Here is a 26,737-nt window from a genome sequence, read left to right as displayed (position 1 = left end):
TGCTTGTTGTAAATTGACATTGACATGCTAAATATTACTACTACTGATGTAATTCCCAAGTGTTAGCCAGATGTATTCAGGAAGAGTTGTGCACTGTCATGCACAATTTCATAGACAAGTGTTTGTACCTAAGCATTGTTGTTTAGTGCACAAAGCCCAGAGTATAATTTTTGCAACACTTAGTTTGATAGCTCAAAATTCTTATTCAAGTGTGGGAGAACGTGCCACAAAGCTCATACATAGTACTGTATTTACTCTCGTAATGATCGCACTTAAAGAAAATTTTTGACGGAAATTCAGGGGTGTGGTCATACGCAGGTTAAATTTTCCATGAAAAAATTTTTTTTCATACCGCATTCGCTGTGGGATGACAACAGGTCAACGAACAGGTGGCTACCGCTGTAACAGTGTGGGACACCAAAACAAAAATGGCAGCCGGCGGAGCAAGCCGAACGCGCCAGACGCGATTTTTTATCTTCTCCTAAGTACATTATGTGCTGCTTCTTCCGTATCAGTAACGAATAATATTGTTACTATTGGCAAGATTGCGGCAATAACGTAGCCATGTCGACTTTGAGGGGACAGAAACTGAGATGGGCGCGCTTAGCCGCCAGTGACGCAGAAACACATGGCGGGCATGCTGCGAAAAGTGCAGCATCTGTCCTCACTACTATCCTAATATGGCACGTTTCCACTAAGGGTGGGCGAATATCTTAGCTATGTTACAAGCGTTGCAAGCGTCGGCATATGAATAGGGGGCGCTTCTAACGTATCGGTGTAAACGTGGCTACTATCGTTGCCACTCGCGATTTGTTGCGTGCCCACGAGTGCAAATGAGAGGAATTGAAAGGCGCATTTTTTGTCGTTTTTGCTGACCACAACCATTATAAAGCCTACGAATAAAGCCAAGGCAAGTTTATTGTAGCTTTTTTTGTCACGGAAGTGCGGAATGTGATGAACGGAATGAAATAAGGCATCTGTTTAAGAATGTTTGGTGCAAAGCAGACCGCTTGGTATGTCTTGGAGTCGTTCGCGTAGCATTCAACAGATGGTAAGTGTGATGATCATTAGCTAGACTTGGCACATAACATATCGCTGCGGTAAGTTTGGGGTGCGATCATTACACGGGAAAGAAAAAAATCAAATTTTGATGGGAAAATTTAGGGGTGCGATCATTAAGCAAGTAAATACGGTATAGTGTTTTTCACAAGCTAGAATGACTTCTCCAGTTATGGACAGTTCAGCAAGCCGTCTCCAAAGAAATAGTAAATTTTCGACTCAAGTAACATTTCATTCTTATTTTGAGCATCGGTTGTGTGACACTAGTGAACTAATTTCTAGTGCAGTAGAACCCCTCTAATACATTTTTCACGAGACCGTGAGAAAAACGTAATAACCAAGAAACATATTAAGCAAACGTGCTGTTAAGGGTGCATGCTCCTCGAAAAAATTTTAGTTGTACTAGAGGTTTGAAACTTCAGCCAGTTCTAGATTTTCAGATTTCTAATAGCATCAATTTTTGTGTGGCTGCTATAGTTCTCGAGTTATGTCCTACACAGCAGCAAAATATTGTGATCTTTGTGGGCACTTTGCTGGCTACTACATTTTCGTGTTCTAAAATTCGTTGGCAACTAAAGTTTGCAGACACCCGGTGACACAGCTTTGATTACACCTGTCTAAACATGTGGTCTTCAAAGAAAAATTCATTCAGGGTGTCTACCAACCGGGAAAACCGGGAATTCTCAGGGAATTTGAACAGTCTGGAAAAACTCAGGGAAAACTCAGGGAATTCGTGCTTCTGTCAGGGAAAATTAGCTGTAACTTTATTGAAAGGGAACGAAAGTCGTGTTAATGCTGGCTCCAGTAACAGAGGAATCGCAATGAATCGTCATTGACGCCATGTCATTGGCACGATGTATTGCCAGAGTAGTTAACGACCGATTTTTCCAGACGCTTTTTCGGACATGCCCGATAATTTGCACGGCTTTGCGGCACCACCACGTACTCCATATAGTAAATGTATATTGCCCTGACTGCAGGTCTGAAATGGCATTAATCAAAGCCGCCACCGCCGCCATTTTGATTATCTCGCCGCCCCGAACTGGCACTATCGCACGCAAATCCGCCGGCGGCCGTGGCCACCACCACGGCAACGTTAGGCCTAGCTGCTTCTACGTTCGCTGTTAAGCTTCTTGCCGTGCGGTGCCGTGTTTTTCATTGAAAGAATTCGCCGCTGTCACCAATGGCACCAACACCACGTTTGTAATCTTCGCCATTGGCTTCGAAGTTCGCAGATCACACACAGCGACTTTCGTCATGACAGTTTCCGAAAGTTAGCTTCGCCTCATTACAGCAATGTTAGGCGGTGAAGCTTACAAGCGTGGGAAGGGGTAATTGTCACGGGACACATTATGTATTCCTTAAATATACGCGCGTGCACCCTCATCTCCTGTCACAGTACGAGCACTGATATGCCTAATAAGTGTACTGGCAGGCCTTAAGAACTTTTGCGGACGTGCCTGTTCCAATTTTAGCCCTCATAGGCAGTTAGAGACATGCATTCATTTTTTTCGGACTGCCCGATTTTCGGATGTTTTTGCGGCCCCTAGGGAGTCCGAAAAATCGGACGTTGACTGCACAACTGACCAAGAGGATGCTTCAAATGGTCCATGGGGTGAACGTGTGGCAGAAGGAGGATGAGAACAGGAAGGACCGACGTCCTGAGGAATTAACAGAAAATGAAGCGTCCCACCACCTCTTTGAAGGAGCTTGAGCTCGAAAAACAAAGTGTTGGCTGATGCCGAGATGCAGGTGTCCTTCATTCAAACCAAAATAAGCTATTTAAAGCAGTGAAACCCTACACTGAGATGTTTTGTACGGGCAGAGAGTATGTCGTTGTCAGGACAGTTGAGACAGACTTCCCAGCTGCTGAGAGAGAATCTTAGTTGTGACAAAGTTCAGGCCTCATACCGATGAGCTTGCTATCAGTTGATAGAAATAGCTCATATTCAAAAAATATTTACTTATGTATGCATCTCCTTACACTCGTATTTGAATATGTTCGACCCAATTTGCAATGGGTTTTATCATTTTTTTCACTGTGCATTTTACTAACACCTTCCTTCTGTTTTCTTTTTAAATAAAATAGATATTACTCCTTACTATTCAAACTGGATTAAGTCATTTTTTTTGTTTCAACATGCTTACTAGAGAGTGACAGCATCGGGCAACATGGTGTCAGCCTGTCTTGACATAAAACAAAGTTCTGGCTCATTCAGGGAATTTAGCAAAAGTGCTCAGGGAAAACCTGGAAAACTCGGGGAATTTGGAAATGTCAGCTTGGTAGACACTCTGTCATTGCTGCAGTTGTGATAACAGGACACAAACTGTTGCGGAGAGCTTGTCAATAATGTTTCTATGGGTGGCTGATCAGTATTCATTAGCGAGATCACGTGTACGGGTTAGATTGACAACCACAGAAAGTGTTTTCTGGTCTGCGGTCAACCAGCCAGCAACTACCGCAAGCATACGTGCAAAGTTTATCTGTGCCCGCAGGTTGGTGGAAGGTTCCGAACTGTGTGAATCTGCATGTGAACACTGAACTCGTGTATTCGATGCAATCAGCATGCCTTCTCCAGACTAACTGGGCTAATCTTCGCACATGCTTCCGTGCTTTCTGCATGTGCTGCTTTTGTCATTCCCTCTGTTCATGTAAAGTTAATTGTTTTGATCGGTCCAGTCAACCTGGTCAAAGCTTGTGCTAATTAAGATCACGCACCGTGGAAATGATGCACATATCAAGGCACCGATCACAGCCCCGGGTCATGCGCGTAAGGTACCGATATTAAAAAAAAATCAAAATATTTGAAAGTTCACTATTCAATGTACAATCGAATATTTGAGTATATGCACACCCCTATGTATAAGTGGACTACACTGTGATGCAGCCTGTCAAATGTCAATTCAAAACATGCAGCCTGATGATGACAAAGCCCACGCACCCTTATTCTCAGAGGAGTCAGTTCTCTTGCCAGCCAAGACTTGGCACCTGCTGCACTGCAGATCCTGCCTACAGGGCTGCAATCTTGTAGCAATGCCTCTTCCCGATTCCAATGCCTTTCGAGCTTTTCTCATTCGTTAGTGGTTAAGAGGCAGAACATCGAACACGGGCACTAATGAACGTGAAAAGTGCTGAAGAGCATTAGCATCACGAAAAGGCCCCGCTACAAAATCTCAGTCCAGTGTACAAGTTGTATAGCAGCTGGGCGGCATCTGAGCTAATGACGCATAGTGGAAAATGAAATGGTAGTTACGGAATGTTCTAGCTTTTGACAAGGCTCCCTAGCATCTACATTTGTTAGGCCTGCACTATTGTGGAGGTCAACACAATTTTTTTTTTTTGTAATCTCTCCTCGATTTGTTAGGTTGCGGAGTTGAAGACGACTGTAGATGGCCTGGAAAAGGAGCGGGACTTCTACTATGGCAAACTTCGCGATATTGAAGTCCTGTGCCAGGAGTGTGAACAGAAGCATGGAAAGTCTCAAGTTGTCGACCAGATCCTCGAGATTCTCTACGCCACTGAGGTGAGTAACATTTCATTTTGTGGAAGCAATGCCACAAGATGTGGAGCAACATTATGGCAGGAGTGGTATAGCTGTGCCAGTTGTGCCAAAACCGTAGGACTGGCTTGGATTGCACATAGCTGCTCCGAAACGCAACGTACAACTGCCCAAGATTTGTCTTGGATTGGTTTTAGAGGGAAGTGACAGTGAGGTAAATAGCCATGAAAGGTGCTAGTCAGACTATGGAAGAGCTCAAAAAACTGTTCTGTCCAGTTTTCACAGTATTGTAAAAAGAACACCTCTTACCGAGCTCTTATTTAGAGGAGATGTGATACATGTAGGGTTTTGTTAACTTCGTTCTTGGAGTCCTGGGAGTCACCATGGTCATTTGCTACTCCTTTCCAGCCTGTCTGCCACTGCATTTACGTGCAACAAGGCGCGATTGTGTTAGCGACCCCGCCAACTTGTTTTTATGGCTGAGTTGAATATCTTCATTGTACCACTTGTCCCACGAGAAGCCAACACATGAGCATAGTTATACCTACCAAAAAAAATTTTTATAATACTCTCCGTGTCACTCACTGCAGTAGCTCAGTGGCTGTAATGCACTGCTGACCTTCAGGTCGCGGGCTCGATCATAACTGCACAGCGGCGTTCTGATGGGGACAGAATGCAAAAACACGTGTACCTTACATTTTGTGCACTTCGAACCAACGTTGGGGGTCAAAATTAACCCAGGAGTCCACAACTACAGTGTGCCTCATTATGAGACTTGTGTGGTTTTTAGCATGTAAAACCCCAGTTACTTTATCTTTTTTTTTTTTCAGTGTGTGTGTCTTTGCTTTAAACCATAGTCGCCAACATATAATTCAGACTACGTGGGGACTGCTTAAAGTGAGAATAACGTTAGTAAAGGTGACCTTGTTTTACAAGTGTTGTCAACGCATCGTTGCAGGCGCGAAGGCTGTATGTGTACCATCTTTTATTATGGATTCAAAGTGATAAAATAAGGTGCACCTAAATCTGTGCAATGGAAGCCATTGCTCGCAGGCACCACTGCGTCTGGAACTAGTCGCACAAAATCTTGTGAAAGTGAAGGTACCCCCGCATGTAATCGTGAGAGAATGTAGCGCACTCCCCCCCCCCCTCTTTTTTTTTTACCATTTGTGGAATAACGTGGTTGATCAACTGTTTTGGAGACCCAGTTACTTGAGCTTTTAAGTAGCCCCCATTCAGTCCAAATTATCGGTAGGCGACTGTACTTGTTTGACCAGATTCTAAAATCTTTTCTTGGTCCTGTGACAGGAGGACCTTCAGGAAAACGAGTGTGACAACCAGTCACCGCGCGTAAGTTCTGCGCAGTCACCTGAACTGCATGAAATCAAACTCTACGCTTTGCAGAACGAGCGCAAGGAACCATGTACAAAGGCACCAGTCCATTTAGCGATTGTTTGCTCAGCAGAATTTCATTAATGCCTGATTTGCCCCAGTATTAGCTTTTCTTTCTTTTTTTATCAGAGGCAACATTTGGTTGATATACACTGCTGTATTTGACAAACATAATCGTTAGGTGGGATCTATTTTTGCATGGTGCCAGTGCGCAGCTTGGTAGTGCTAATCTGACTAATACTTGCGACACGTTGTTAGATTGTTTATCACCAAGCGTGCAGTGGATTTTGTGCACAATTAAACATTGTGGGTCAGCAGTGTAATATAGCCTCAATGTGCAGCAGGATGACTGAACGCAGTATGCTTCATTAATTCTATTTTTTTTTTTTCAAGTAGTTTGATCCCAACCAAAGGTCTCGGCCAGCAACCATACATTCCTATGAGCCAGCATTACGCATTTTTTCTTAATCCGAAATTGGCCCTTGACCCGAACAGCTGCAGCCTCTGTCTTGGTGGTGCCAGTGGACAGTGAATGTGTCTCCGGTCGACAACTTTGTTTTATGGGCTTCCTTCAACAGGTTTTTCAATGATTCTAACTTGTGCTGTGTAAAAAGCGCGAAGCATAATGCGAAGGAGAGCTGTGCTTTCATTGTTTTTCTGCCTATCTTAACTGGACCTGCCAGATAATTCTAATTCTCTCCGTCTTGTCAAGGTTCGATTAATAGAAGTAAACTCTATAACAACACACAATGCAAAAGCGTGTGCAGTGGACAATCAGTGTCCTAGAAGAACATGAATGATATTCCAGAGCCATTGAAGCAACCTGTTGACATGAATTTGTGCACCTCGCATGTCTTGTTCAGATAGTTTTATATACATACTGCATACATGTCTTTGAATCTTGCTAAAAAAAATTGTTGAAGTGATCATTACCTGCCGGCACATTGTGTGTTGTTGTTGTGTATTGCCGTTTCTGCTGCAGTAATCCAAGGAAATAAGTTAAACCCACTTATAACAATACCGGTTTTAACGATACATGGGACGTAACAGTAAGCAGCTGATACATGGTCAGCTTTTGCATACATTCTGTGGCAAAATAGACCACTTACTACAATGCTCACCATGTTGCGTTATCAGTTGCGTTATAAATTTGATTACAGGGCGTGTGTGCCAAAAGGAAAAAGAATGCAAAGTACCTGAGGGGGGGGGGCAATAGTGAACTGCCACACCCGCCTTTGTGCCATGCACCCTGCACGGCATGCCTTTGTCGCATCGCCAGCCTCGCGCAGCTCTTTCTCGTTTCTCTTCTACCCATCTGACATCTGCACAGTCCACTCTTGTGTCCATGGTGTGGGAGGGAAGCGTGCAGCTGGCCGTACGCAAGGCAATGCGATGAAGGCTGGCTGTGTGGGGTGGGGCAAAAATGCAAAGCACATGGTGGGCGGCGGCTTGCATTTTTCTTCCTTTCCTGGATTTTGCATTGCAGATGCACGGTAGCCTGATCTAGTTGTTACTGCCAATAATATCAAGACTGCCAGTTGGGCTAGTTAGAATGTTGAATTCACGGTTACAATACTTCAGCGCAGAGACGAGGGACAAAAGAGGGTGGGGGGGTGGGGTAGTGTAAAACATCAACGCTTGTTTTGTGCACTTCCTCTCATCCATTGTACTTGCGCTGAAGTATTGTAACCATGCATGCCAGTAATATGGCATGGCAGCATTGTAGTAAGTGGTCTTATTTTATCGTATAGTATCGTATAGTATATTTTTACCGTATAGCACACACAAATGTTCAGGTTGCAGCAGCTGCTCGTGGTTGTATGTATCGTTAAAGGGGTGACCCGGCTCTTTGGGAACGAAAATTGGCCCAGAATTCGAATTTTCAATTCTTATTTTCCACATCCCTGACGCGTTTCTGTGCCTCTCTGAAATTTGGTTACAAAATACCGCATAGTTCTTCCGTTATTGTGGTCTAAAGATGCGAATCCGCAAGCTTTGCCCTTTAAATTGGGTACAAATCGCACCCCATTTTCGGCGCATATAACTCGATAACCATACGCTCTGCCAGCGACATTTTGGTATCATTTAAAAACTCGTGCTTCTGGCTTTCATAATTCGTCGGTCGGCAACATTGCCGGTGCCGCGGTCACCATAAAAACAACAGAAAAAGAAATTTGTGGCACATGCTAGTATTGGCCAATTTGAGCATGTGACCAAGATGGGGAGTCGCGATTGGCTCCAAGGACCACGAGCGCTCAAATGATGAAAACAGACGCCATTTTGTTTTAGTCTTGCGACTGTGACGCTCCATATGCTGGAGGTCCGACAAAGCTTTGTTCCGTGAATCGTTACGGGCGCAAACGTACAAGACGCAATAAACTTGCGCAAGCGATCCTGTCGTCGCAGTTCGCACTGGATACCCGAAAGCTCGCCGCCGAATGTCGACGCCTCACTACTTTGCCGAATCACGCATATCCACACACCAGTTATACTAACGTCAGAATTGAACACTGCTGTCGTAACTGAAGAGGAAGTCCATAAGAGCACATGAGAAAGCTATGCTTGACAAGATTGCATCTGTGACGGCAACGGAGTTAAAGATTCGGCATTTTTTTTTTTTTTTAAGATCCGACCGCAGATAGTGCAGTGGCCTCGGTCGCGAAGCCCACTACTCCATACGCTGTCGTCGGACTTGCAGCAGTGAACAATCTTCTCAGTATTTTCTCGTGTAATGCTTGCAGTGGTTCTGCGTAGCTGGTGCGGAGCGATCAGGATTGTGGTCTCGCTACTAAACTGACTGTGGTTTGCGAGATCTGCGGTGATGTTGCGCCGGGACGGAGCTCACGGGGAATGGAGGGCCCGAAAACGTGTAATCCTTTTGAAGTGAACGTACTCGCAGTGCATGCTATGTCGTCGACCGGCAATGGCCAAACGGCCATGAATTATACCTAGTGCCTACTGATGGCCTTTGGTGCCGTTATTTTATTATTTTTTTTCAAGCTTTCTTTTCATACCCGCCGTGGTTGCTCAGTGGCTATGGTGTTGGGCTGCTGAGCACGAGGTCACGGGATCGAATCCCTGCCACGGCGGCCACATTTCGATGGGGGTGAAATGCGAAAACACCCGTGTGCTTAGATTTAGGTGCACGTTAAAGAACCCCAGGTGGTCAAAATTTCCGGAGTCCTCCACTACGGCGTGCCTCATAATCAGAAAGTGGTTTTGGCACGTAAAACCCCAAATATTATTTCTTTTCATATATCAGTTGTGAAATGTATTCTTGTTTTCTCAAAACCACAATTTTGATGATAATGCCGTATTGGAGGTGCATTATCTCTGCTTCTGCTTGTGCTATCACTTTTTTTTTTCCAGAAAGGCAAAGCTGTGTAGAGTGCAAATAAACGAAATAATGTTGTTGCATTTATTAGAAAATAACAAAAAAAATACTTTTTTTAGATGGATTTCTCTCACTGAAGCTTGCAATGTCCTCGTTTGATATAAAATTGTATTAGAACACCATAATTGCTTATTTGCACTCTTTGTTAGTTCCACATCATTTTCGTATGTTATTTATTACGCCATGTAGAGTTTAGTAGATAGCTCACCTCCAAGCAAATTCAGCAATAAAGCTGAGTTTCTTCAATTTCTGGAAAGTTATCTACTCTGCAAGAAAACTGGATGTATATTTAAAACTAGCACAATGAAATACTAAACTCTGCAAGTTTCTTCGAAATCGACTAAGAATTTAAGTTTTCAGGTGCAGGGACCCCCCTTAAGAGTGGTATATAGGGCTTGACTGTATTTATTTCTGTCTAAATAAGATGGTCATCCCCTCTGCTTTTTTTGTGCAACCCGATCATATGGCAGTGCGATTTTTTTGGCACTTGAATATTGTTATAAGTGGGGTAGTGTACCTTGGTAGTGTACGATGCCTCGACCTTTCATTTGAAGTTGTGTGTGCCTGGGTTATTTGGCGTTCGACGGTAAAAACGGTGCACCAGCGAACAGAAGCACTCCTATGTTCTGTCCATCTCTTCTATCAGTTTTCCATCTGCTGGTGTGCTCTTCTTATACTGAATTTCCGTTTTAGGCAAGGCTTGAATTTTTTTTATTGGTTCTCTGTGCTAATATTCGCAGGAGGGCTTCTCGGTTCCCGAGGACTACGTTGAAGATGGCGGTAATGTAGCTGGAGGTGAAGAGGAAGAATACTAAACTTCTCATCCGCTTTGGTTTGGGACCTTCTGCAAGACGGCTTACTGTTTGGCTTTTGGTCTGACAAAGACGACGACCAATCAGACGCTACAGAAGAAAAGACTGTTAGTGTGTTTCGTTCAGTTTCCGTTCCCAAAGCACCTCTCCTCCCTGTGCCTTCAGTTAGAGTGACCTAGAATTGGAGAGTGCCCGGAACGCGCTTCCAAAAGGGAAGCCAAACGGCCGTAACACCATTGGGGGCGCTGCGATTGGTAGCACTGGGGTTTGTATCTTGGCAAGGGGCAGTGTTCTCTTTTTTTTTAATACTTCTTGCATTGATGTTTATATTATTTATACTGCTGCTTAATACTTGCTTTCGTTGCTATGTAATGCAAGAAAGAGTGAAGTATAACATGGAAGAATAACAAAATTGCTGAGGTTCGAACCCCGGTCTTTTGCATGGGAAGTAGACATTCTACCTCTGCACCACGCTGCGTGGGTGCTACCGATCGCAGAGCCCCCAATGGCATTACGTTTTTTTGGGTTCACTTTGACTGCATTGAATGAGCGGCTGTTCCAGACACTCTCAATGTTCTAGTACTCTCTACTTCAGTTTTTGACCCCCTATCGAGCGATGCTTTGACGTTCTACTTTTTTTTCCCTTGCTGTTGCTGCAGAATGGGGGGGGTGACCACATTAACTGTCCAAGCAGGATTTACCTGAGGCATTGAAGTACCGCTAGCCAAAGCAATACATTGACTTGTGGCTTTTGCGATTTTTTTTTTGTTTTTTGTTCCCAAGGGTAGGCACTTTTTTAACGAAATTCTTGAGCTCTTTTGTGGTCTTTCTTATGACATTGCTTATTTTTCCCTTCGTCGAGATTGCTTTATGATCTCATGTGTGCTGCCCACATGATTTGAAAACGTGTAAATGTTGTTAGGTTTGGAGGAGGTGTATTTTCTTTATATGCACTCTTCTCCCTTTTAACGGTGTCTTCAAGTTGTGTTTAATCCAATATTTATAGCCATGGTCAGTTTGAATGGTGAGAGTGGCCACTTTGTTTTTTGGCCCCCTCTTTATTTTATTTTGAAAGACGCAAATGCAAAGTGGAGGATGGAGAGCATGTTAAGTCGTGGGCGTTCTTTCTTGGTGGCTCTGTGTCTGTTGGTGTTCCCAGATAACCAGAGTTTAGGTCATCCAGTCTCTCCTTACCTTTTGACCTCACTGTTATAAGAATGCAGTAGTTTCCCACTGAATGCTAAGACTACTACTGAGCAACTGCGCTAATACTGAACAATATCGTTGCCAATGCAGTCTGTGCCCGTTTCAATGTGGCCAGAGAGATGATGCAATAGTGCATATAAGACCTTGGCACACGGCTTTGCTAGATCGTCCTGCTGCTTTGCTAGGGCATGTTCAACCCGGTGGTAACATTGAAAATAGACGGTGAGAAGTGCTTGATAGTTTAGTGTGGCAGCTGATTGTTAGATGCGCCTTGGAGAAGATCAATTGCATTTTTGAGAGCCTGAAATTGCCAAATCGCGCACCAAGGAAGGCCTTGTAGAGGCATCTGGGGTTTACATGGTCCAAACATGGCGCATGAGTTCAGTATTAGCGGAGCAGCTTCTTGCCCTCACTATAGCAGTTGGTTTGAAAGTTTTATGGTTTCTCTGTTTAAACCCGGATGCACCTTGTAAATACGGACTTGTAAGCCTGTTGGTGTTTCATCACTGTGCACATGTTCAGATTATAACGCAGTGAAGGGCTCCTCATTCTGTGTTGTTTTACAGCAGTTTCCTCCACCTTTGGCTATTTTTAGACTAATGCGAAATTGATGACACTGCTGTACACTGACATGCGTTTTTTGCTGTCTTTACACTAACGGCAAAGTTATGCAATGCGAAGTGAGCCTTGCCAGTGTAAAATGACATTGGCATTAAGTTATGGTGCAGTTGTCAATAAAGCGAGTTCTACTCCTGATTTGGTTCTTAGTTTCTTGTGTTGTCATAGCTTGTTTACCTTGTCAGCATAGCCAGCTCTGCTTGGTGACAAATTTGCCATGTTGCAAACCTTCTCTGTGGAAAAATAAAGTTGCAATGCTATTCTTTATTGTATGTGAAATGTTTGTTCTAATGCCATACTCTCCAAAGAAAATATATGTAAACAACATGAATGCACTCATTAGCAAACAGCTAGCATTGCTGAAAGGGACTTTCGTGCCATTCGTTTCAAGAAATCTTAGCATTTCAAAACGGCGTAGTAGGAAAGCTTAACTCCACATGCGACTTACATGAGAGATAGCAGACCTCATTCTGCAGGTACAAGTTGCATATACTCCTCGGGTATCTCTCCGATGCAAAAGCTGGCGGTGAAGCCGTACTTTGAGTCAGCATTGTTGTGAGGTGGCATAAACGTGCAGCAATTGGTTAGGTATGACTCGTCTGACTGCGTTGACGTGTAGTGGCTGCAGCGAATGCTTGGAACAAAGCAATCAAATGATGCCATGCCATCAGGGGTGTTATTCTGATAGTGCCCACCTTGTAGAAGTGTCCATGGTAGTCTGCTGCTGAAGTCCTGGTTGGCCGGGGGTGCCGGTCTCCTGCTGAAGTGTATTCCCAGCCAATCGGGAGCTGCAGCAGCAGACGAAATATCCTCTAGGCGTACGCGTATAGCAATGGTTGCTTGTATACTGTCAAATGCCCATATTCTGCGGCCTAACGCTCATGGCACGGTGCGAAAACGCGCACGCGGCGAAAGCGAAACTGCGCGGACAAGCATGCAGACGCGCAGTCGGTCGCTGCGAATCTGTGCGATCACTGCATTGAGGCTTCATTCTATTATGCTCCATTTAGTCAAACACTATAAGAAAATATTTCACATAGTTTGCTCTCAGCGTTTACCTACCTTACACGCAAGAAGCCGGCTCGGGAGACTCCATCGCGGCGACCGCGCGTAGTGGCGTTCACTGTACGTATTCGGTAAAGAGATAGCGTCTGGAAACGATTCGGTGCTTTCAGTTTGCCCAAGATTATTATTTAGGCAGTAAAAAACTTCTCTCGTTTCGAAAGTACTTACGGAAATGTCCGGGAGAGCTCGTGCATGGTGTTTCCAGTGAGCGCTGACAGCAAAACCCATGAGGAGCGCGGACACTAGCCTACGAGATGGGATTAAAGGGCTCCTCACTAGGCCCCATAGCAAAGTTTGGTTATACGCTGTAAGTTGTAACATGACCTCTAGGGAGCGTTCTGCCGCAAAACTTTTTCAATTCGGCTCATTAATAGCCGAGATGGAAATATTTCAGTGCCGCGAACCCATGATTTCAGCAGGCGGGCTCCACTGCCAAAGGAGACGCTCTCTCCACACGCCCCGTTACAGTACTAGATCTAGTATACTGTAGCCCCGTCTAGCCTTCGTAAGCGAAATTCCTTCCCTGCGTTCTCCCATACCAGCCCACGAGGATTGCGTGACGCATACATCACAGGCCCCGCCTTCATTTTTTTTCCTCACTTTTTTTTTTGCAGCGCTACGCATTTCCGCCGACCGCACGATTTTGCGCGCTGTGCACCTGGAAACATGACTAGCGGTATAATTCAGTGCTACACGAATACTGAGGCAGAACAAGCGGATCGCAGAGCGTGATCACGCGCTGGAAGAAACACGGTAGAAAATGGCATAGTTTCAGTACCTGCGCACGTGACCGCACGACCGAGTGAACAAGCAGACGAAGCGGAAGTACATCTCTTGCTTCGGTGCGTAGTAAAAAAAAAGCGCAGATATTCCGTTTGTGTGTTTTATTGTTTCTCGAAACTTCAATTCGTCAATTCAATCAACAGATCGCACAGATAACTTGTCTTGAATAATCCTCGAAGTCACGTGTCACCACGAGCTACGTCACACTGCGGACACGATTACGTAGGCGCAGGAGCACGACTACGTCACCGTCCCTCTCCGGGCGGATTCGCCGCGAGTGAGGGAAACGGCGTTCGGATTGAACTTTCAGGCCTTTCCGCGGCGCGTACCGATGTAATGCTTTGCAGACACGATCGTTATCGCGCAATGTATACGCTCTGCGCTTGTCAGCTCAAAATGGCAAGACCTGGTGAGGGGCCCTTTAACGGAAAACACGAGCCGCTGCTCGGCACGAACGCGACAGCACTCTGCACGTTCCAGTTTGACCTTGGCCGAGCTTGAAGGTCGGATTTACGGAGCCAGGCGTTTTCTGGGCTTGTACCTGGAACAGTAGAGCTATCGCTCTAAGAAAACACACACAAAACGGCGGGTGTTCTTAAAGCTTAGACAAAGCGTGCCGAAGGTGGACGTACCCGGCGGCTACGGCGAGCAGCGAGCAGTCTCCCAAATGGTAGTTAAAACGCGCGGCTCTCCGCATTGAGTTACGCTGTCATCGTGCTGTACAGCCGGTATCGCCTGCTTCGTTCGCTTGTCCAGTGTATATAGTTACGTCATTTGAGTGTTCACTACCTGAAAAGGCACCCTCGTTCGCTTACGACACGCTGTGCCTCACCCCTTTGGGAGGGCGCCCCGTGAATCGCTTGACCATGCAAGAATGCTGGAGCAAGAAAATTCAGTCGAGTCTCTTGAACAGCGGGTGGTGATTTCTATTTAAAAATTGCCGCGCACGGTAATTTACAGGACATAATGGAATTTTCGGTGGTGAAGCAACACCGGTTTAAGGGAAGGCTTGCAGAGCGGTAGAAATTGCTGCAAAACATGTTACTCGGAGGACTAGCAAATTAGAATCGATTGACGTGCAGACAGCTAGTTACGTACCGCTCGAAGTCTGGAAAATGTCGATAAAAAGTGGTGCTTTCGCGTTATAAAACATTATACGTTGCTGTTAAATGACTAACGTGTAGAGAAAATGATTGCGGTCGCAACATTTCTTCCCGAAATTCCTGCACGGAAACGCAAAGGCTAGCGATCGAGAGACAATCGCTCGATTTACATTTGTCGCATAAGCATAATGTCTGTCCGGCAGTCCAACGACAGGCCGCGTCAAAACGCACCAACGTCGGTCAGACTCAGTCGCAGATTATTTATTGTATTATTTGCTTGATTATAGTTGATTACATCATTGTTCAGGGGCCACGGTTCAGAATTGACGATCGTTGTGCATTGGAACAGTCTGTCGTTGCAGCTTGACATCGCGTGACTTGAGCGGTATATATTCGAAAGCGGCAACGCCGTGGTACTGTGTCTACAACTTCTCGCGCGCAGTGTAAGCATTAACTTTGCTTCCTTCTCGATGAAAGGGAGGAAGGAATTGTGCGTACATATGACATATGCTCCATTCACACTCTCGACGGAAGGCACGCTACAAAGCGTCCCATGCACGAAATTCTACATAAATTCCCTGACGGCAGTGAAACGCAGCTCAGACGGGCAGACAAACTGCGGCGCTTAGCGTTCAGCAGCAGGGACTCGCGTTTTGTACTACCTGAAAGAGATGCATTTGGCACGGAGGGCGCTGTTGACCGGCGTTTCCACAGCGCCACCTGGGCAGTGCACCACGGCTATGAAAACAGAAAAAAAATAAAGTTCTTTAAACAAACTTGAAAAGTTGAAAAGGTAGCGTTATAAACTCGAATTTGGGCAACAAATTAGCCGAATGCTTTTTTGTTTAGGCTCTCATAATATGTAGTAAATAACGACGAGCACATAAGAAACTAAGCCTTTTGATTCTGCGGGTAGCACCAGTAAATGGCACGAGAAATGGGACCTGTCCTGCTGTTTTTACAACCTGCTCACCAAAGTCTGGTTCGGTAACTATGCAGAAATAAAAGCATGTCCAGTTAGTCCGCAAGTGTTCTTCGCTTGGACTTAAGGCGCTGAATTCACAGAACTGCGATGATTGATGTTTACGAGAACTCCAACGCCGGCTCGCAGTGGTGGAGAACAGAGATCAACCGGCCACATATACAATGAAATTACGCAGCACCTTTATCTCGGCAGGAGAGGCTCTCCCCTTCCACACAAGAACTTAAACAGAGCACAGCCATTGACCCTCAGATTATTGCAAACAGGCTCGTATCCCAGCCCGACTTTATACCACAAGCTTTATCCCGACACCTATGTCACTAGTTCTTGCAGAAACTGCAATGACTTCGCTAGCCTATAGACCATATGCTCTGGCGTTGCCCCTCGTTACGAGGCACAGAACAAATCAATGAGGACAAGTGGCTCTCCGCTATCAAGAGCTCCGATGCCGGGGCGCAACTATGGGCTGTCCAGAGGGCCCACGATGCGGCGGTCGGGCATGGCCATGACTGTCCCAATGTGGGAGCGGCCCGCAGCGCGTTGAGTCGCATACCTCAGAACTTTCATTAAAGTTTTGCATCCATCCATCCACACGATTTTGTACCACTCACTCGAGTTTGTTCGAAGCGTGGTATCCGAGATTGCCAGTGCGCCAGTCTCGGGAGCCCTGCTTCAACTCGTCGGTGTTTTGCCTGGCGTCCACTTGGCGCCGCGGCAGCGCTCATGCTGTTGCCATGGTTCCAAGCGGCAGCGTCCCCAACACGCCTTCGATTATATGTCGATCCCGCCTTCATGCGCATAATTACTTCGAAAGGTGTTCATGAATGTAAGTACTCACTTTTTTATTTCTGTTTGAAAGCAGTACTAAGCAGCGGATATTTTCAAACTGGCTTTTATCCCGATGCATCGGTAAGGCGTGACACGGCAGTATGCGTTTTTGGGTGAGACGACGTTGGTTGAATGCTTACATGTTCAGAGTACGCTATACCATGTGTTCTACATGCTCGCAATATATTGATAACTCTATAGCTTACGGGAAGGCTCTAACTCTAATTCTGCTTAAAAAAAAAACTTAGAAATTCTCTCTGGAAGTGCTAAGCATGCATATTTGGATGGGGTTGCATTTTAAGAGGCAAATTGTAGTGCTTGTTGATGATCACGGATACCTTGCTTGTATCCTTAAATACTTTATAAAATAAGTTTTCATGCCATGCACTTAAATTAAGTCAAGTCAGAGCAAATACTGATGTAACTCCGCCAGTCTAGGTCCGCTTGCATTATTCATAAAAGGCGCACAATACTATCTCATGCTCTATAATGTACGCCTTAATTGTACCAACAACCACATGAAAACAATGTTTCAACCGCTTCCGACGTCGTATCTAATTATGTGTCCTGCTACACATGAGAATGTAGTGGCTAATGCGAATATGAATATAGATGCGAATGGATATATACCAGCTATTGGATCGTGTTGGAACAACCTGTCGGAAGGTAGTGGATGGGATTGTTAGCACGATTCGTACGTCGGATCTTAGAGAGAATATATCGTTCTTTTTCTTTTTTCGAAATTGTACAAAAATATTAGAAATCGCCCGTGGCAGATACAGAACAATTCTACGACTTGAGCTGGATTACTCGAAGAGGCGAACATATGCGACAGATCGACATGCATACTTGGCTAATTAAGACAATTTCATTAAGTTTCTATAGTTCATTACGCCACACATTGCAGTTAACGAATTTTAGCCGGTAAGTTCGCAAGTGGTATCCACTTGGAACGAATTCTCAGGATTACACCAGTTCCGTGATATACATTCATCCTGAAGTGTGCGTTGGATTACATTGACGTTATAGTTGTTCCTGCGCTTCAATGCGAAAAACGTTATTTTTAATTAAGTTATATATTCATAGTTTTGTTTATGTACCTTTAAGGTAGGTGAAACAACAGTGCAATTTTTCCAGCAAGTTTGACTGCATATATTTCGAAACCACGGCGCCTCCCTCAGAATTCATTCTTAGTGTGTATGTTTCGCAGGCTCACCGGCTGCAATTCGTAAATTGCAATATTTGCCGTAATATTATTGCTTAAGAAGGTAACTATATCGATATTTAATTAGTCGTTTATGCGTTTCCATTGTTCGTGTAAGTAATGTCTACTTCGAGAAATCCAGTTCATGGATTAAGATTGTGCTAGGGTGTTTTTTTAGACTATACAGATATTTAATAAAAAGTAATGATCGCATCGAACGTGGCGTTTTTGCAGACAAATTTTTTGGCGACACGGACGTACTTTGCCGCTAATAATGTTAGCTTCAGAAGACTAATTAACGAACATTCCTTAATTAACTATTTTACTAGTGCCTCTGGGTCAATTTTTTAAAGGGACACTGATGGCAAATATTAAGTCAAGCTAAAGGGATAGATTAGTGCTTGGAAATTTCTAAGGCGTCAATAATATCGCAAACAGGGCCTTAGTAGTCGAGAAACTGAGGTAAAATGCAGGACATGATTAGAGACTCCCCCGCGACATTCAAGCACTTGCCCGATGACGAAAGCACTCCTCAGTTAAATTCTGTCATTAGTACTCAACCACTCGTTGCAAAAAAAAAAAAAACCATTGTATTGTATTAGAAGACGAAATAAAATGCTACTTATCCAGTTCTCTTTCATTTTTATAAAGAATAACTCATTGAAATTACCCTTGACAACGACGCGGGCGGTCAAAATGTTTCGTTTTCGCTCCATTCTGCGCTGCCCACGCTTTCGCGTTTCAGAACTTTACTGATCGCGTACTGTCGTGCTGATTTTGCTGGCTCGCGAAACTCGCACAAACTGCAAGTAAGAGAGAATTCAACTTCCATATTATGCCGCGGGATGCCTGAACGCTCGAAACGGTTTTTGGTCGACTTGACCAAAAAGCAGCCGCAGCGGCGAATCCACCGCTCTGTCTTGGCTCGGTGCCGCCGTCTGTCGGGCGCCATTTTACTCACCGATGCCAACAAAAAGCGGTGATGGCGTATGCAACGTCACCACTCCCCCGGTTTGAATGACAACATGCCGCGCCAGACCCTGACCCGACTACACAGCTGCGCACGCTTGCCAGGCGAAGCCTGGCGTATCAGTAGCTGCCGCGACTGGCCGATTCGCTTCGTTTCCAACTTCCTTGCGCCTGTCTTTAAGGCGCGTTTTAGTCTAAAATGATAGTGGGGCCGTTGAGATAGGTATCTCATATTAGGAGCGACTTCCAAGATTAAAACAAGAAAAAAAAGAGGGTGCAGTAAAACGCGACTGCCTTCAAATTCGCCGTTTAAGCAACTAACCCTAAGGTACTAAAAAAAAAAAAAGATAACTTTTTCCTAAGTAGTCTCCCTAAGCTCACGTTATTAGCGGCAAAGTATATGTGCGCCTCGCCTAGGCACTCGTCGGCAAAAACGCCACGTTCTGTGCTCTTATAGCCTTTATATATATATAAAAAAATCTGTGGTGTCTACGCGTGCATGTGGTGACCATCGTTATCCTTTCCTTACTGTCAGCGTCATGGTGCATCGGATACGATCACATTTCAGTTGTTTCTCAGTTACAGGCTTCTCACGTCACCTAACATCGCGCCTTTATATTATTATTATTATTATTATTATTATTATTATTATTATTATTATTATTATATTGCCGCAGGGTCTGCACGCAACCATGATATTTCACGTCGTTTAGAATTTGTAAATATTTGGCGTTCGATGCGATATTCTTTCGTTTTTCTCGAATGCTCGTATGCGATTAAAAAGTTAGCCGTTAGAAGACTTGTAGAACACAAGTGTTGGAAGAGAGAATATCTCCTCGTTCAGCACCCCCCGCCCTCTTCTCCTCCACTTCTGGTGGACGTGTCATTTTGCAGTCCCAGAACTCGTGCTTGTATGCATTGTGACCGTTGGGCTCTTTTGACTGGTTGCCTTTTGCCAATTTCTCTTGTGCAGGGCATTGCAGGAGAGACTGAGGAGGCGCAGGAGGGCATTCACGTCCAGGGATGTCGGAAATGACGAACCCAAAGAGGTGCGTAATAAGAGAGGGAGCGGCCGTTCCATGCCGCTAAAACGAAGCCATGTTCGCGTAACCGTAGTCGGGTCCTTTTTGCGTTGTAAAAAAAAAAAAAAGTTGACTGGTGAGCTGTTTGAATACGTGCATGTCTGCAGCTACCCCTGCTTACAAGTACAAGCTACGGGCGCAGTGGCCCTGGAACTTTAGACAGGAGCTGTATCCTTTATGGCGGAAGGAAAGAAACTATAAACGGAAGCATGCATGTACCCCACGAAGACAGCTTTTAGAGGCTAACTCTGCACGAAGCCGGGCCGATTTTTCTCCGTCTTGATCGGGCCTCCAAAAGTGGGACCAACTTTGCCCAATGCCTTTGCCCTCCTCCTTCAATGCCGCTGCGCACTGCACTGGCTTCGCGTTTCACGAGGAAAAGGCAACTCGCAGTTCGGGGTGACCAACGTCAATGTCGATGCCTCGCCACTTTCACGTGGCCGCCGAGCCAGGCATTGAGCAGAGTTAATTCTTCCGAGTAAGGCCTGGGACTGCTGGTGTCGTCGCGCACTGAGGCGTAATCATGCGGCTATTTTCGTATTTTGCGCGATTTCTTTGTATCGCGTAAAAAATTATTACGCGTGACATAGCACACTGAAAACAACTTAATCGTGTGTTTTATAACACAATTATTACTTTTATATCAAAGTTCGCGCCCTGAATTCAGTAATCAAAGAAGTTCGTAAATCTAATCTAATTATCGAGAGCTGAAGTACGAAAAATAAATCGTCCTGGTGAGGTACGTTACTGCTGCAGAACACCATTGGTTGCGTCCCAGTATATTCTATATTTTATTTTTAAGAGCTTGGCTAACGTTAGCTGGGACATCCTGTACATAGTCGGTACTTATGGTATGTGTTTATTATTATATTCTTCGAAACAAATAATGTGTAAGCCCACACACCATTAATTGTCTATGAACTTGTAGCTTAGTGTAGATGGAAGAGTTTAATTGTTGCCTGCCTGCCTGCCTTCCTTTATTTTAATTTTATTGTTTCACTTGCATTGAGCTGATTCATCAACTGATATGGCTATTTTCGCGTTTGTACGCGAACTCTGTAGTGCAATGGTCTTCGTGCACTAATTACGTACTAGTGTTTTCCTGAGCGTACTTGTTTATGTTTTTAGTTCCCATCTCGATTGTGCTTTTCTGCATTGACTGTACTGACATTGCGGGCTATTGCGTTGCGTGGATAATTCTTTTGTTACGTTGGTGCTTTTTTTGCCTTGTTGAATAATGATTTGAAGTAGTAGCTTAGCGCAAATAAAACCACAGACACAAGGAAGACAGGCAAGTACAAGGTTAGCGCTTGTCCTTGTCTGTCTTCCTTGTGTCTGTGGTTTTATTTGCGCTAAGCTACTACTTCAAATATGGACGACCAACTAGCCCAACAGTCAACTCTTCTAGAATAATGATTGTTTTACGTTAATGCAACCGAAGTTGCCCCGTTAGCCAATGCGTCCCTTACTGCATGTAAGATATTAATAAATAAATTTATTCTGAAAAAAAAAAACATAAAATAAACGTGCCGTAAGCATGCAGAAACAAGAAAAAGCGAGTATAGTATTTTCTGTTCGAAGCAAATATTATTTCAGTGATTACTATTTATAGCTATGGTAATGCCTGCTTGGGTGACATCTGCATGTATTAGCAAACGAGTAAATATTTGCATAATATATCATCTCACGCTTCACGCACAAATCCTCACGAGCCTTGAGACTGCGGCCCGCAGCAGAACGCGCTGATTTTATTTGATCTGTAAAGAAACCTTCTTTTTAGAAGAACGCTTGCCGCGCCTTAAATGAAACACTATTTGTGTGTTTGCACACTTCAGTGACACTTCACCTTGAATATTTTCCTTCGGGCTGGCATACTTACTCCGTCGAGTTTTCCATTTGCCAACGAAGCCAACACTAGGTGCTACATAAATAAGCACAAATGTTTCCTTCTTCTTTCAGTGATTTCGCTTGTTAGCTTATGCATGTCAATGAGCATGTTATTGTGCGCCTGTCCGTGTCTTTTATTCTGTTGTCCGTGTCCTATTTTCCGCGCCTAAAACCACTCCTAAAGCGCATGTTATCATATGAATGTTAGCTTATGCATGCCAGTCACTCTGTGCATATTTTATCCCCATATGCTTATTTAGCTTGGGTGGTTTTTGTAACATATGAGTTTATCTTCATTGCGACGTACGTGTGTGGCAGCAGGCACAGCTTTATAAGTCTAACGTCAATAGATGCAAATGATCTATAACCGCTGGCAGCAGCCACGTGATACTGTCTCATTCGTTGTCTTTCCGAAAGTGCACGTGATGAGCGCGCGGCCAAGGAAAACGTGCTAAAACCTACCGTCACGTGATCACGTGCCGGGCCGCCGACTTTCTTTGACTTCAATTTTATCACGCGACGCTCCGTCCTAGTTTCTTACATTCCCTACGTGGTATACCACGTCATCTATGAAGCGCTCCTAGCTTTACCTTCCATGTCCTGACCAACATGTGCTCTAACCGCGGTGTGATCGGTCTGGTTGCTTTCGTAGAGCGTCGTGCAATACGACAACGAAGCCTTCACGGACGATGAGAAAAGCGAGGACCTTCCGGCCGCGTCCCCATCGGTGTCTCCGTCATCGGCAAGACCGTCGCCCCGTCTTCTGCCGCCGCTTCGGGAACGGGTCGCCGAAACCTCAGGTGCAGTGGAGGACTCGCCCATTTCTCAAGTTCCCGCTCGTTTCACTTACGTGCATTGCAAACAAGCTCGGGGTGCGTAGATCACGCGTTGCCGATCGTGTCTACGAAATATTACGCAGCAATGTACGCCGCGGAAACGGCCGAAACTTTAAAAGAGAGCTCGCGCGCGCCCTTATTCTCGGAGCAGACGACAGTCTTCTCGCCAGCCGAGACGACGTCGCGTTTTTCGCTTATGACGTCACGTGTCTCGTCTGCGGCGCGCAAGTAGTCGACAGCAGGCGCGGACAACAAGGCCATCTCGTTGGGAACTGCCACCGGAAATGCACCGTGCAGTAAAAAAGAAAAGAGATAAAATGAAGTCCGAACTACGCGAAACTTAAGGTCAGACCCCCCGCGTTCTTGCCAGCGTGCGCTCACTTCTGGTCGCCCTTGTTTAGAAGTGAGCTTCTCCTGAACGCATCGAAGTACATGTTGCGGCAAAGTATTTCTGAAATAGTACGTTCTAACTTCAAATGCATTTCTCTAATTCGAAAAAAACACACACACACACACACACACACACAGTGGTTTCAGCGCCCCTTCAAAGAAAACACACGTAACGCAGATGACGATTATTGTTTGGGAGCAAGTCCTAAAGGGTGCAAAATGTTCTTGTTGTGTAGGTTCCCGGGGATGATTTAATTGTATCTACGATGTTGACGGGATAACTCGTCCACTTCGCGTTTTTTTATGTAGTTCTTCGATAATTTTAGTTTGTCTCATTTGTACCATACACCCTCTGCCGTAAACGGCAAAGGGTATATATATATATATATATATATATATATATATATATATATATATATATATATATATATATATATATATATATATATATATTTCTAATGAGATTTCCTATGGATCAGGGTGGCTGCAAAGAGTCACCTAGACTGGAGCTATGTGATAGGGACAGCAGCAGCTGCAGCGCTGGTGGTGCCATTTTGAGACGTTGAACCCACGAAGAACACAAAAAGCACGGCCTCCCAGATTGGGCCCAATCTCGCAGGTCATGCATAAAGCTATTATTCCGATACCCTATGGCTAGTGGGTCGAGTCGGAAGAGGAGCCTAGCCATCCCGATCGGACCGCATTTACATGCATCTTGCTAAGTGCGTTGGGCGAGTTGCAAGCGTGTTGATGCAACTGGCCTCGACAGTCGCTCGACCCGAACCGCCAGCGCTTGCATAAATCAGACGAACGAATTTCGGCTCGACAGGCCGAATCGTCCTGACTTTATCGGGTTCATGTAAGTGCAGCTTTAACCGATTACGTAAAGTTTTCGGCAGCAGCATAATAAAGAATGTGCAGCGGCTCTGCTTTCTTTCTTGTTCGGGGAAAACAGCATAAAACGCAAAAAGATGGTTTTAGTGTGTTGTGCTTCAGCAAACCACGAGCAGACCATTGCAGGACGCCGCTATACCAGCGCTGTTGCCGTAGTTCGCGTCTCCGTTGTCCAGTAATTCCGCGAACAGCAGTACGTCTACAGACAAGCCAAAACACTCTATTACTCGCGTATAAAGTGTGGCGTGTTCAAAGCCTTTTTGTTGTTGTTGTTTTGTGCGCTTTCCAGATGCAGATCTCAGCTCCGGGAGCCACACTCCAAGTTCCGTGGCCAGCTCTAGGGTCAGCGCTGCGGACAGAGACCGCAGGCGCCGAAGGCCATCCGAGGTTGGTGCGCTCTTGTGCGCAGTGTCCCCCACAGCTTAATTCGCTCGACCGCTCAGGCGACGCTTTTCTGCACACTGGATAATTTATTCTGTCATTACACTGCACAAGACTTATTAGTTGTTCTTTCAGAACTGCCGACAATGAGATCTCACTCCCGAAGAGGGCTCTGAGAAGGAGTTAGACCCGGTTTGACATTTAACTTTGCAGGTGCAGACTCGTAGGCCGTGGGATCGGTCGAGAGCGACGCCTTCCAGGCTGGTGGCCCCGACGCCGCTTCCTCGCAAGGGGCGAATTCAACAGGTGAGTGGCTGTTGACGCTTACCAGTATTGACCAGGGCAGCATTGTGCAGGTGTCATGATTCCATCTGCGCTTATATTTCTTGAGAGAACAGGACTAACGGTAGTCTGCGAATGTTTCCGATTTCACTTTGCTGTAGTTATTGCAGCTGGATTCGCACGACGTACTGCATCGCTGATTGCGTCGAAATTGTTTTGCGTGGAACCCATTGCACAGAACTTGATGAGGCTTGTGGAATCAAACAGAAAATAAACAAAGAGTTTGAGTTTAGTGACTGCAGGGAGCAGATTTGTAATTTAGACCATCAGCGTTTCAGCAAAAATTGCTCAAAATATCAAAATTCAGGAAAACCGAAGTGCGGAGTCTGCAACCTCGTAGCTCGGCAATTAAATATAAAAAGATATCACAAATTTTCAGACTGCACCTAACGAGACATATAAAGAGGGCAAATTTAATGTATTATACAGTTACACTGGAAGCATAGCGTGGGAAAAGGCGATCGACAAAGACTAGACAGGACAAGCGCTAACTTTCAACACAGCGTTTATTGCGGAAGAGGGGCATATATACGCAACTGATTCTGCTAAGGGAAGGAAGGACATGCCATCATGCCATCATGCCATGAATTCAAGCTCTGTAGTTGATAATGCCAGAGACGGCCTTCTGACGCATAGATCACCTGCCCGTGCAATCTCAGATGCTCCCTTGATTTCCCTTGTCAGGTCTTTGCGGTGCCGGTACAAAATGACCGTCTTATCGAGCAAGGGATGGCAAGGTGGTTGTGCAACACACTTTTTACAATGGGACGCCAAATGACCGCCTGTGCAAATATTGCGCACTTTATTACTGTGCTCCCCCCCCCTCTCTCTCTCTCTCTCTCTCTCTCTCTCTCTCTCTCTCTCTCTATATATATATATATATATATATATATATATATATATATATATATATATATATATATATATATATATATATATATACATAAAGCCTGTGGGAAACCTCGAGCAGAAGCGGCCTCTGCGGCAAAAAACCCGGGTGTTCTAAACTTCTTGTTCGCGTTGAGGACTTTGAGACGAAGAAAAGGAAAACAAGAGAGAATTACATTGAGTTTAGCATTGTAAAACCGGTGGGCTGCCCTGCACGGGGTAATGGGTGCACCGTATATAGGGAGTGAAACGTGATCGAAGGAAACCTGGTACGAAATAAAAAAAAGAAATGCAGAGAAAAAGTTCGCGCACAAAGCTATGCAGCACATCAACAGCACAGCGCACCCTGTGCACCCTCAGTGACCGCAGCAGCGCGATTGAGGCCTTCTGTGCTGAAGATGGTCGGGGCCAGTGCCTCAGGATTCTCCCCTCCCATGAGGGGCGGTAGACCAGTCTGTCTAGCGCAGTCGAGCATTGGTATGTAATTTCAGTAAGTGGTTTATTGCACAGCCGAATGTGTACGTGAATAACGCCAACGCACAGAAGAAACGCTGCACAGGCCACCAGATTATCAGTTTCTTAAGTTCTGTGGTATCTCGTTCTCGCAGCCAGAAGTCGAGGAAGAAGTCATCGAGAAAGCCCTGAAGAAGCGCCGAGAGGCGCTCGCGAGATGGAAATCCAGCGCCTCGTCCGCTCTTCGTCAGGTGAGTCCCACACTGACGTATGCGGTCGTTTGTTTAATGAAGTACACTGACGTGACATTTGCCGCTCTCTCACTTTTTTTTTCACATGAAATGAAGCTCCTGGAGCTCGGTAATCCTAGACAAAATACTGGGCTGCCTTAGAGCACCCTGAACGATCCGGTTTCGGTTTCTTTGCCAGAAAGTGTATATGCGTCGTGACGTCTTTAAACAGAAAGTGGTCACGTGGCAGCAGAACATCGCCACGTTTTGGCACTCGCTCCGGCTCACTCGGTGACCTGCCACGATGCTACATCGGGCAAACAATAGCGGTATCATGGGCAAACAGTAGCGTCGTAGGAGACGGTCGACTTACGCTTGTCTCCGGTATTACATAAGCGGTTGCTGACGAGCCGAGGCAATCTAAAGGGAGCGAGCCTCT

General features: G+C 45.2%; 2 protein-coding genes across 5 annotated transcripts in view; both read left to right on the top strand.

Moving 5' to 3' along the window:
* Eb1 (microtubule-associated protein RP/EB family member 1) overlaps positions 1-12,253 on the top strand; it is a 32,449-nt gene extending 20,196 nt beyond the window's left edge. For 3 of the 4 annotated variants that reach the window (XM_065455304.1, XM_065455305.1, XM_065455306.1), the window contains exons 7-9: positions 4,425-4,583; positions 5,868-5,909; positions 10,086-12,253. In XM_065455304.1, the coding sequence (XP_065311376.1) occupies positions 4,425-4,583; positions 5,868-5,909; positions 10,086-10,160 (276 nt within the window). In that variant the 3' untranslated portion in view covers positions 10,161-12,253. The remainder of the gene's footprint in view (positions 1-4,424; positions 4,584-5,867; positions 5,910-10,085) is intronic. The other variant, XM_065455307.1, reaches the window with a different exon arrangement.
* A 4,106-nt stretch (positions 12,254-16,359) lies between these two features.
* LOC135921025 (coiled-coil and C2 domain-containing protein 2A-like) overlaps positions 16,360-26,737 on the top strand; it is a 51,978-nt gene continuing 41,600 nt past the window's right edge. Inside the window, exons 1-6 of the mRNA XM_065455325.2 lie at positions 16,360-16,433; positions 19,889-19,964; positions 22,537-22,684; positions 24,294-24,391; positions 24,599-24,691; positions 26,224-26,319. Of these exons, the coding sequence (XP_065311397.2) occupies positions 16,360-16,433; positions 19,889-19,964; positions 22,537-22,684; positions 24,294-24,391; positions 24,599-24,691; positions 26,224-26,319 (585 nt within the window). The remainder of the gene's footprint in view (positions 16,434-19,888; positions 19,965-22,536; positions 22,685-24,293; positions 24,392-24,598; positions 24,692-26,223; positions 26,320-26,737) is intronic.

Source organism: Dermacentor albipictus, chromosome 6, assembly GCF_038994185.2.
Source record: "Dermacentor albipictus isolate Rhodes 1998 colony chromosome 6, USDA_Dalb.pri_finalv2, whole genome shotgun sequence".
NCBI classification, from domain to species: domain Eukaryota; kingdom Metazoa; phylum Arthropoda; class Arachnida; order Ixodida; family Ixodidae; genus Dermacentor; species Dermacentor albipictus.
Note: the sequence above shows the minus strand (reverse complement) of the source record. Positions and strands in the feature narration are given on the sequence as shown.